Raw genomic sequence first — 11,644 nt, 5'->3', positions numbered from 1 at the left:
GTCAGATTGCCATCTTTGTCCAGGGTGGTCGGTGAGTTGGGGCCCTGAGGCGCAGCCAGCTACATAATAGACAGCTCTCAGTTATTTCATCCTCCCTCCACACCTATTGTATTTGTAGCCCAGCTCCCATCATTGTGGCTTTAAGGACTTTGATCCTGACTTGACCTTATTTTCTGGTATGATTCAGGCTTACCCTTGTTTAGTGGAGTACAACGCTGATCTGTTCTCTAATAATTATTTTCCCCGGCTGTGCTCCGTGGACCGGCCCAGCTGCATATTTTTTCTAGAGGTTGTAATTATGATTGACCGGTGCCCTTAATATAATATTTCATCCTCATGGCACTAACTTGTTTTGTCAGATCCTTAACTCTCCAAGCAATGTTGGTAAAGTAACCCATTTCAACAACTTGCTCTAAACAAAGTGGCCTTTAAAATTTGTACGCAAAAATTATTTTGTGTGTGTATGTGTGTGTGTTTATGACAAGAGAATAAAAACTTTACCCAGAGACAGTTAATGAGTAGTTGGTAAAAAAAAAAAAAAAAAAGCATTCTCAACCTGGTGGCCAACTTTTTGTGGGGTCTGGCATGATTAAAGTGCACACGTTTACATATCATGTGGTGCACTACTCAGTCAGCTTTATTATATCCTGTGTGACTGCAGCGTCATTTATAAGACACAGAAATGAAATAGAGAAAAAAATATCGGCTTGGTCAAAATAACAGACAAATCATGCAGTGCCATAGGGCAACTGTGAAACACTGATGTAATTTGCTTGCCCTCAACCAGCTTAGGGGTTAGGATGCTGATTCTGAGCAGCAACCAGCAGTGAAGCAGAGCAATTTTTAGAGGTTGTCAAATTGAGACTATTGCTTACTGTACATTGGGGTGGCAAAGAAACAGATGTATTTATTTTTCTACTCAGCAAATCCATGTAGGCTAAATAGTAATGTTCTTTTTTGGCCACTTACTTCTACTATTTTCTTATGTATGCACTACTGTTTTACCCAAGTATACTGTCCACCCATCCATCCATTTTCTTACCCTCATCCCTTTGAGAGTTTATCCCAGCTATCACATGGCGAGAGGCAAGGTACGCCCTGGACAGGTTGCAGGCCTGTAGCAGGGCCCTAAGTATACTGTGAGGACTCATACAATAACCTTTTCTTTTTTTTTAAAAGCAAAAATTCAAATGATTAAAAAATCTCCAGAACAGTTGCTTTAATTATTCTTTTCAGTTGTTGATGAAGCCAAACAGGCTGTGTGAATGTGTCCATGTCTGGAAACAACGTCTTCTTATGACCGCTTCCTTTAGGGGTCACCACAGTGTCTCATTTGCTTCCATCTCACCCTATCCCCAGCATCTTCTTCTGTCACACCAACCCTCTGCATGTCCTCCTTCACTACATCCATAAACCCTTTTTTTTGGTTTTCCAATTTTCCTCCTGCCTAGCAGCTCCATCTTCAACATCCTTTGTCCAACATATCCAACCATACATCATAGCAGGTCTCACTAACATGTAAACATTTCCTTTCAGTCTTGCTTCTATCCTTCAGTCACAAATCACCCCTGACACTTGTCTCCATCTGATTCACCCTGCCTTCACTCTCTTCTTTGTCGCTCTTATAACACTGTCCATTGCTTTGAATGGTTGACCCCAGGTCAACTCATCTACTTTCACTTCCTTACTCCTTGCATCTTCACTTTTCCATCTGTCTGTCTCTCATTTATACACAAGTATTCTGTCTTGCTTCTATGGACTTTAATTCCTCTTCTCTCCAGTGCATACCTCCACCTCTCCAGACTCTCTTCCATCTGCTGCCCACACTCACTACAGATCACAGTGATGTCTGCAAACATCATAGCCCACGTAGCCTCCTGCCTGTCAGCCATCACCACTGCAAACAAGGAGGGGCTCAGAGCCAATTCTTAATTAATTAACACCCCCACCTTGAACCCATCTGTCAGTCCTACTACACCTCCCCACTGTCTCACTGTCTGCATATAGTATATTTCAGAAAACAACTGCTGTAGAAAAATGTAACATCAGTTCTCTTATTTTGTGCATAACCCCCTGTCAAGTTTCACTGTTATTTTGTGGGGTGGTCAGAGGAATGGCCATACTTTAATTTGTGATGGCCGTGGCCACCCCTGACCAGCCTGCATTTTTCCCCCTCCATGTGGCAGCAATACCCTCAATTCAAATCTGGATTTTGTTGCGCTCTTTAGCCTATGTCTCTCAAAAGCAGTCAAAAATCCACCTGATCATGTACAACCTACACTGCAAAAAAGTTTGTGGACCTCTGTGTTTCCCATTTGTACACTGCTGCTATGAGAGAAGAAGCTGAGTTACCAACTCCTAATTGCAGCACACATCCCAGAGTCTGTTTGTGCCATCCCTATCATTGAAAGGACTGCACCCACCCATAAAAACACATTACATCACCTTTCTGCTTTTAGTGTTTCTGCAGGGTGCGTTTCACCTGTCGCCGAGGAACAACAGCAGTGTGTGATCAGATCTGCTGCATTAAAAATACAGGCTTAAACAAGTCTTCCTCTTTGTTGTACGAAAACAACAACTGGAGGGAAACATGGTGGGTAGCACGAGTGCATCCCTCCCAGCAAAGTCAAAATGAAATCTATAAGCCTTTAGCTGAGAGATAAAAATATTAAAAGAGCTCCAGCTGATATTTCATAAAACAACCCCCACCCAGTGACAGTGGCATTCAGATTAAAACTGAAGGAAGCAAGACTTCTGTGATCTGTAACAAACAGAAATGTAATTGTCCTTTTCTGCTATAAATCAGCTCTGCCTACTAAACACCCCCCCCTCCTTGGGGTGGCTCTGAACATGGGAGATCCAGAGCAGGATACAGTAATTAGATTTAGAGACAATCATAGCAGCAGCAGCAGCAGCAGCAGCAGACCACAGACTGCTTTGACAGTGCTTTATCAGTGTGGCCCAGCAACAGGAGTGCACGCTGGATTAGCTGAAGTACCACAGAAGGGTATTTGCTGTTCAGCATCTACTGTCACCGACGCTGCCAGCTTGGACCCGTGCTCCTGGGTGAAGGCGCAGGCATCTTAATCGGTCTGAGGACGCCTGCAGAAGAAGCCAAATAGAATGTGACACGGTTACTGAGCATGGCAACGCTGCCGGCTGAGCCAATCACACAGAGCCCCGAGTCAGAGCTGAATGCTGCTTGCATCCGTAAACAGATCACTCTCACCTTCACTTTGGCAAGTCTGGCAGATTGATATCAGGGTGAAATGGAAGGTTATAGAGGACCAGAAAGGCAAACTTAAGAGGTTCACTCCAAAGTGATGAATGAAGGGCAGGTATCTGTCATTTGGGAAAAAAAAAAAAAAATCTTTTGCAACACCCAGATTCAAATTCTTCTGAAGAATTGAATGGGTTTGTTTGTGTATGCATGCTTTTTGTCAGAATTATTAACCTTATTGCTTCTCTTCTAACATCCCCGCGAGCTCCACAAAGCTTTGATGGTGATTTCTTTTCATCTCCCACCTTCCTCTACAGAGGAATATGAGACAAAAAGATCAACATCTCGGCTTTTTTGTCTCATATTCATCTTTTAATGTCAAACCCGAATGTTTTCAGTCTACAGCCAAAATAAAAGGATTGGCCTCACTGTTCCAATACTTTTGGAGGGGAGTGTATGCCTGTTCTCTCTCTCTCCATATTTAGTTATTTTTCTTCTTGTAACTTAAAAAAAACAGTGTGGCTCATATGAAAGGAGCGCTCATCAGAATCACAGTATGACGCCTGAGCAAAGTCACACCTAAAAACCAAAGATGACACAACACACATCACCAGTGAATTGCTAACTACAGTATATAAAGCACATTGTCACCTGTCATTATCCTTGCTGTTCGACCCAGCGTTTTGAGTTTGACGTTTTACTTCTGTTTATTATGGTATGTTTCTGCTTCTTTTATTCTGTGTTCTTGTCATTCTGAGTTTTCTGTTCTAGCTTAAATCTGTTTTGTTTTCTGTGATTTCATTCTCAGTTTTAGTTGTGTCTCCTTTTTGTAATTTGTAATCATAGTTATTGATTATAGTCAGTTCCCTGAGTTTCAGTTTTCCTGCCCTTCCGTGTTCCCCGTGTGTGTTGTTAAGTCACATTTTCTGTGTTGTGTTTCTTCATTTTGTTACTTCCCGTTTTATTTTTGTAGCCTCGGTCTCTTGTATCTTTTTTACAGTTTTGTTTCTCCTGTCTTGTGTTCTTGGATTCATTTCAGCTATATCTCTTTACCCTGGTGTTTCTGATATCCTTGATTACCCCGTGTGTCTATTTAAAGCCTCAGTTTGTGTTACTTCTGCGTCATGTTGGACTGTTGTCTGCCTGTGCATTTTCCCTGCTCTATGGGATCTTTGGATTTATGGATTCATGTTTTCTGATTTCTCCTCCTGATTTCTCTGGTCAACCTCAATACAGGTTTGCCTTTTGTTTACCTTAAGTTCATCTTCACAGTCTGTATTTGGGCCCACACTCGTACCTAACCATGACAGTCATTACTACTAACACTCAGTCAGCTGCACGGCCAGCTCCTTCCTACTTTTCTGTCCAGTATTTACAGAGTCTGTGAAAAAACAAACCAAAGGTGAAGGAAATAAAAGTTTAGTGTTCTTTTGTTTCCACATTATTATGTGTCTGAATGTTTGGTTCCCATTTGAAAAAGAGGCAATGTCTGGAGAAGACTGTTGCTTATAAGCTGCAGAATCCCATCTCATTCCAAGGTGTGCTGATTTTCCCCCGACAGAGAAATGGTTGGGAAGTCCCTGATTGCTGGTCTGGTGGTCCTTGTGGTGGCTGCAGTGAGCCTGTTCCTGGGGGTGTTCATGGGTTTGGGGAAGAAAAACACACCTCTCACTTCAGACCACTTCTACTCAAAGGCCGCCGTGGCTGCTGATGCTGGAAAGTGTTCAGAAGTGGGGAGGTAAGACGCATAGCAGATGTTTTGCTCCTCTGTGCACTTTCTAGCTGTTAAGTGTATTCTCTTGTTTCCAGGGACATTCTGAAGAAAAATGGCTCTGCTGTGGATGCTTCCATTGCTGCCTTGCTGTGTGTTGGCCTTTTGAACGCTCACAGCATGGGCATCGGAGGAGGGCTCTTCTTTGTCATCTATAACGCTTCCACAGGTGAGCGTGCCTCATTAGTTAGAAATTCTCAGCACAGCTAACTGAGGAGACACTGATCGATCAGTCCTCATTTTCTTCTCAACAGGGAAGGTGGAAACCATCGATGCGAGGGAGACCGCACCCATGAATGCCACTGAAGACATGTTTGGCAACAACACCAAGCTTTCTCGTACAGGTGACACCCAGCTGTGCGCTGCTGGAGTATTTCCCAGGCACTGATTGGCCAAATGTAGAGCAGATTTCATTTAATTCTCTAAAGTTGTTGCAGCTTGATTTAGAGCCCATCCAGCTTTTGTCAGATGTTCTTAGATTCTTATGAACCTCACATACCTTCCCTGCACCTTTTTCCAGGTTGCATTAAAAAAACAAACATCTGGGATGAGCAGAACACTTTATCTATAGATAACTCACACTATCTTGGTGTCTCAGCATGGTGGTCTCTCACTCAGAGAAGGGATAGAAAAAGAGAGCCTGTGAAATTTAAATTGCTGTTTCTGCATGACAGGTGGACTGTCCATAGCCATTCCAGGAGAGATCCGTGGTTATGAGATGGCACACAAAAGGCATGGACGGCTGCCATGGAAGGAGCTGTTTGAGCCCAGCATTGCCTTGGCTCGTGATGGATTTCCAATTGGAAAAGCCTTGGCTCATGCAATCTTCAAAAGCAAGGATTCCATTCAAGGAGACGCCAACATGTGGTGAGGGTGATCCTTATGTCTGAATATTATATGCTATTAACCTAAAGAAACATGAGAAAAGAAATATTTTGGGAAATATGGTTACACTCTTTAAAGATGATACCACAACCAGGGCATGCTTAGCTCAGTTTAGCATAAAACTGGAAATGGGGGGAGATACACCACTGTCTGAATCTGATGTGAAGGTAAAGCTGATCCTATTCATGTGGCTGTATCACCCTAGCAGAAAGTCCTCCTGAAGTCTCAGTGAGTTACAAGATTTCAGAAAAGTGTTCAGCATAAAATACTCCTAAAACCATAACTTATTTTTTCACCTTGCATTTCATACAGATTAAACGAGATTAACCCTCTGAATTAGTAAGATCTATAGATCTAAGTAGTTAAACCAAACCCTCCTGGCACTAGCTTTCATAGATGTATTGCAAGAATTGGATATTGGATTCCAAATGTGCGCCCACCTGCTCGTGCACTTAAAGGAACAGTTTAACATAAACGCAGGAATTACACATTTCCCTTCTATCCAAGACTGAGACGCAAAGTTTGATACCTCTGTCATTTCTATTAAAGCAAACCTATTATGCTCATTTCCATATTCTCATTCTTGGATTCTCTAGAGTAGCTTTGCATGATTCACAGTCCAAAATAAGTCTCTAACTTATACTGTGCCTCAGTGCAGACCATCAATTCACTCTTCATCTGAATCAAGTTGTTTTAGCTCACTACCCCCCTGACCTACTATGCACTGACCCTCATAAACAGAAGACTTAAACAACTGTTGGACAGTCAAAGCTGTGAACTGACCATATTAGGGATATCTACACTCTGTGACATCATAGAGAGGTAAGAGCAGAGCAAAGTGTCTGAAACGGAGGATTCAGGGTTGTCTGAAGCCCAAGCTATTAGCTCATATGGATTGCTTGCACATACGTCCACCTCATTATATGTATATGTACTAATATATTCTGACAACTGGACACCAGCACAGCCGGTCAACCTAATGCAAGTTTTAAGCTAACTAAAGAAAGTCCTGCAGCTTGAAAGAAATTCTTGTAGATGACCAATGTGAAAGTTGTCTTTAAAACTGCTAGAAAAAGACTTAATTAGAACTCTTAAACAACTGAGGTTTTATATTTGGAAGAAAAAAAAAATTCTCAGCCAAGAAAAGGTATTTTTAACCCTTTATAGGGCAGGTGACTATTTTGGGCAATTTCCACACACTGATGCTCATCCCACACCTCAGTGAGGCTAAGAAGCATGTGGTCTGGAAGAAAGGACCTGATGTTGTATAAAGTCATAACGTGCATGTTGTAATGTACTAAAAAGTGATGTTGTAATGAATCTGCTATGTTCTAAAATACACTCTTTTCATCATACATCTGTTTTTCTTCTACACTTCCTGGAATTTTTTACCATTTGCAGGCAAGGAACCAAATATGGTACCTTAATTGATTGTGATTTTCTACATGAAAAAACATTTTTAAAAATGTCAAAAGTCTTATGTCCTCCAATGTATCCTGCATCCATGTATGATGTTACATTTTGGATTTGCTGCAGCTTATACTTCATTCTGCTCAGTGTGTTATACTTTATTAACCCATGTTGACTTTGTTATGCTGTAAAATAAACCCACTGTCCTCATCTATTTTTTTTTTCTTTTTTACAAAAATATGTAACAAAAAAAAACTTCCTGTTTTGAAGAGGAAGCTTAGTTTATATAGATATCAGGTCCATTTAATCAAATATCTCATAGAAATTAAAAATGCATCGTAAACAGGAGCTCAAGTCTCAAGAGGTTTAAACCACTTTGTGAAAATTATTCAGGCCTCACTTAGTGTCATCTGTCTCATTTCTGCACCCTTATTTTCTTCTTTTCTTTCCTCTCCCAGTGAGGTGTTTTGTGACTCTCAGAAAAAAATCCTGAAGGAAAACGATATTGTTAGATTTCCAAAGCTGGCTGACACATACCAAAGAATAGCAGAAGAGGGGCCTGATGTGTTTTATAACGGGACAATGGCACAGAGCATCGTTGAGGACATCCAGGCGGCAGGTGCTCGGCTGTTTCCTCATCCACTGATGTCTTTGTGATTGTTACTCCTCACCTTGAAATCACTACGACATTTCTGTACTTGTTCCAGGTGGTATCATCACCCTGGATGATTTGCTGGAGTACCAGCCCGTGCTGAATGAGAACCCTCTGAGGCTGAATGTTGGGGAATACACCATACATGTCCCAGATGCCCCCTCCAGTGGCCCTGTGCTGGCACTTATACTCAACATAGTGGATGGTGAGCAGCCTGGCTGAGTGTTTGTGCAGCCACGCAGAAGAGAGGATGTCAGGTTTCCCCAGGTCGTCTCTGGAATGTTTCTCTGCCTGCTTTGGAAGCAGAAAACTGAGCTGCTGCTTAGTTCTGCCTGCCAAATTTAATTTACCATCAACACTCCATCTGTTCAGGCACAGAATCATTAAGCAATGCCTCAAATAAAAAGTGGCATCATTCACTTAAAATGAGAGAACACTGAATGTGTTCATATATGAAGTTGGAGTGGCACACGTCCACACATTTGTGCTATTTGTCTTGCAGTTTTTAAATAACCTGTCACTGACTTCTAGCACAAAAACAGAAGATTTCAGATCAGGCCAATAAATTCACACAATACATTCACCCCACCTGAGATCTTCCTGTGGATATATTGCAGGGTACAACTTCACAGACACAAGCGTCTCCACAGCGGAGAAAAAAACTCTGACGTACCATCGCATCGTGGAGGCTTTTCGTTTTGCTTACGCCAAGAGGAGCAGACTGGGAGACCCTCGGTATCTCAACATTACTGATGTAAGGGCTCATGCTACAATCCTCTTCATTCTTCAAGTTTTTTTTGTTTGTTTTGTTTTTAAGCATTTATGGCAGCATTTTTCTCATTGTGACCATAAAATTGTCTCCTGGAAACTCTTTAATGGGATTAGAGTGTGAAATCCATAAAAAAAAAAAAAAAATCTTTTCCCTTCAACTGACTTGTTTTGCTCCCTACAGCTAATCCAAAACATGACCTCAGACTACTTTGCCGATGGCATAAGGAGCAAAATTACAGATGACACGACCCACCCAGACAGCTACTATGAGCCTGACTATTTTGTTCCAGACAACCACGGGACAGCTCATCTGTCAGTCATTGCTGAGGATGGAAGTGCTGTGGCAGCAACCAGCACCATCAATCTATAGTGAGTTTATCTGACACAACTGGCATTTAGTCAGTAAACATGCCTCTCAAAAGTCATGTATGTAAATTACCTGTCTCCCTTACAATGTAACACATTTACTGCATGTTATGTAATGTTTTTTTTTCTCCAGCTTTGGGTCAAAAGTCATGTCTCGATCTACTGGGATCATTTTTAATGATGAAATGGACGACTTCAGCTCTCCATTCATGACCAATGGGTTTGGAATCCCTCCCTCACCCAACAACTTCATTCAACCAGGTGTGGCTGAACTGAGTTATCACTCTTGTATTACTCTAATCCCCTGCAGGGCAATGACCTTTAGAGACATGTCAATGTTGATGCATATCAGAGTTTTCTAAGTTAAGCCTCATGTTTTTCAAAAAGACTGACTCTTTCCCTGTTTAGGATGATTCAGAGGTGATGTTACGAGCTGTTTACTCATCCTCAGTGTTGACATACAATGAGCTAATACCCTCTCTCACTCTGTGTGTCACTGGCTTGTTTATGCTATTTGTCTTGCAGTTTTTAAATAACCTGTCACTGACTTTTAGCACGATAACAGGCGATTTTAGATTAGGCCAACAAATTGTCTCAAATGGATTGTGATGTGATTGTTTATAGCTGCTGAAACTTAACGTGACTCCATTCAACTATGAGGCAGTCAAATCCACCTCTTTTTTTTTTTTTAAATATGTGTTCCTAGGCAAGAGGCCGCTGTCTTCCATGTGTCCTACTATCATCTTTGACAAAGAAAACCAAGTGAAAATGGTTGTAGGAGCGTCCGGGGGTACAAAAATCACCACAGCAACAGCATTAGTAAGTCTAATTCATTTAAAGGCGTCCCCATCCTGTAGACCTAGGTATATGAAACTTTCCGTGTTGTCATTTTCTGGCTTAAAAACAGGTCATCCTGAACTCCTTGTTTTTCAACTATGACCTAAAGAAGGCCGTGACTGAGCCACGACTTCACAATCAGCTTAACCCAAATATGACAGTGGTGGAGCAGGGCTTTGAAAAGGTGGGTCACACAGGCTGACACACAGATGGCAAAACAGCTTAGTAGTATTGTAGTAGCATCATGAGCAAAGGAAGCCATACACGTGACCATGCATTTAATTTAATGTACCATAACTATAAAACTCAAGGTGAAAACACTTGATGTTAAAATTGAATCAAGCAGTTTTAACATCAAACAATTATTTTTTTTAAATGGAAATAATTCCCTCTGCTAACAAGCTCACACTAAGGTGGTGCTGTGTCTACAATATTATTTTAGAATGCAGCATTTTGCTACTTAGCTGATGGTGGTGGGAGGTATTAGTACAAAGGTGAATTTTGACCAGATGATTAGCACTAAATGCAAAGCAAAGTGTTCACAAGAGCTATAACAAATGATCCTGATGGTAGCATGAATGTGTGTACTGAATTTCATGACAATCCTCTAATTTGTTTTGAGCTATTTCATGAAAAATGCTCAGCTGCTCGTGCCACAGTCTCGACCCCCCCCCCCCCCACACCCCCACATGCAGCCCTTAATCATACCCGATCCCTAAATTGGCAATTGTTCATCAAAACTGTGAGAACTCTTGCATTAGAAGTGCCAGAGTCAGTGAGATTCATCCTGTGGGCACTATGAACATCTGTACATTTTCAGATATCCCTCTAGCTAAAAACACACAGCAATGACATTTGATAACAAAGAAAGGAAATTGAGTGTTTCCTCTTATATTACCAATCTCAACCAAGTTTCAGATTCATGCATGTTGACTTTTACAAATGTACCAGCAGCCATAAAGGTAAGAAATATTTCCAGATATGTGCCGTGCATTAGAAAACAAACTTCTGTAAAAAGACTTTGTGTGTGTGTGTGTGTGGTGATACCATGCCAGAGTGTCCTGGAGGGTCTGGCCCAGAAGAACCATGTAACGCAGCTGCTGAGGACTCCAGACTCTGTGGTCCAGGCCGTGGTGCGGCAGGGAGAGCGTCTCTGTGCAGAGTCTGACCCCAGGAAAGGAGGCTACCCGGCGGGATACTGAGCATCCCTTCAGTTCCTTCTCAGCTGCCTTCAGCGAGGACGGTCTCCTCAAAGACACTCGGACAGAACCACAATGAAACAGTGTCTGCACTGAAGACTTAAGCAATATTTAAGCTAAGGAGACACAGCCACTGCGCCTTCTCTGAGATTTTCTTTTAATCAAACATGGAAATTGACTCCACTTCAATACCTCTTTTACTCAATTATTTAAGATTACTTTATCTTTTTTGGGGGCATTACTTTTGTGTTCTGAAGTAAAATGAGAGGTTGTATCTAGTTTGACTCTTGTATCATCACTACTGGATACTGGTCAGGAGGGTTGTGTTTTGAGGACTGAAGCAGAAACCATTTGAACATTAAATTGAGGTCATGTATGACATCACTATTATAAACATCCAAATATATACCAACATTGGTAATGTCATTAAGAAATGTTCACAGGTTTCAACATCAAGTTGTAGGTTGTCCATGTAGTAATTTCATTTCTTTTCTAAGGAAAAACTGTTAATAACTGGACAATTTGTCTGAAAA

General features: G+C 41.5%; 1 protein-coding gene across 1 annotated transcript; it reads left to right on the top strand.

The window, feature by feature from the left end:
- The first annotated feature begins 4,430 nt into the window (after positions 1-4,430).
- On the top strand, positions 4,431-11,644 carry ggt1a (gamma-glutamyltransferase 1a). Its single transcript, XM_030738122.1, has 13 exons — positions 4,431-4,456; positions 4,782-4,958; positions 5,030-5,160; positions 5,246-5,335; positions 5,666-5,858; positions 7,745-7,905; positions 7,994-8,143; positions 8,556-8,692; positions 8,891-9,078; positions 9,209-9,336; positions 9,782-9,894; positions 9,983-10,096; positions 10,968-11,644. The coding sequence occupies exons 2-13, from the start codon at positions 4,786-4,788 to the stop codon at positions 11,112-11,114; spliced, it is 1,725 nt and encodes a 574-aa protein (XP_030593982.1). The 5' UTR covers positions 4,431-4,456; positions 4,782-4,785; the 3' UTR covers positions 11,115-11,644.

This window comes from Archocentrus centrarchus, chromosome 9 (assembly GCF_007364275.1).
Source record: "Archocentrus centrarchus isolate MPI-CPG fArcCen1 chromosome 9, fArcCen1, whole genome shotgun sequence".
Classification (NCBI taxonomy): Eukaryota; Metazoa; Chordata; class Actinopteri; order Cichliformes; family Cichlidae; genus Archocentrus; species Archocentrus centrarchus.
Note: the sequence above shows the minus strand (reverse complement) of the source record. Positions and strands in the feature narration are given on the sequence as shown.

Coding starts and splice junctions, on each gene's coding strand:
- ggt1a (XM_030738122.1), top strand. CDS start 4,786: ATGGTTGGGAAGTCCCTGATTGCTGGTCTGGTGGTCCTTGTGGTGGCT. Junction 4,959..5,029: donor AAGTGTTCAGAAGTGGGGAG/GTAAGACGCATA, acceptor TCTTGTTTCCAG/GGACATTCTGAAGAAAAATG. Junction 7,906..7,993: donor TGAGGACATCCAGGCGGCAG/GTGCTCGGCTGT, acceptor TACTTGTTCCAG/GTGGTATCATCACCCTGGAT.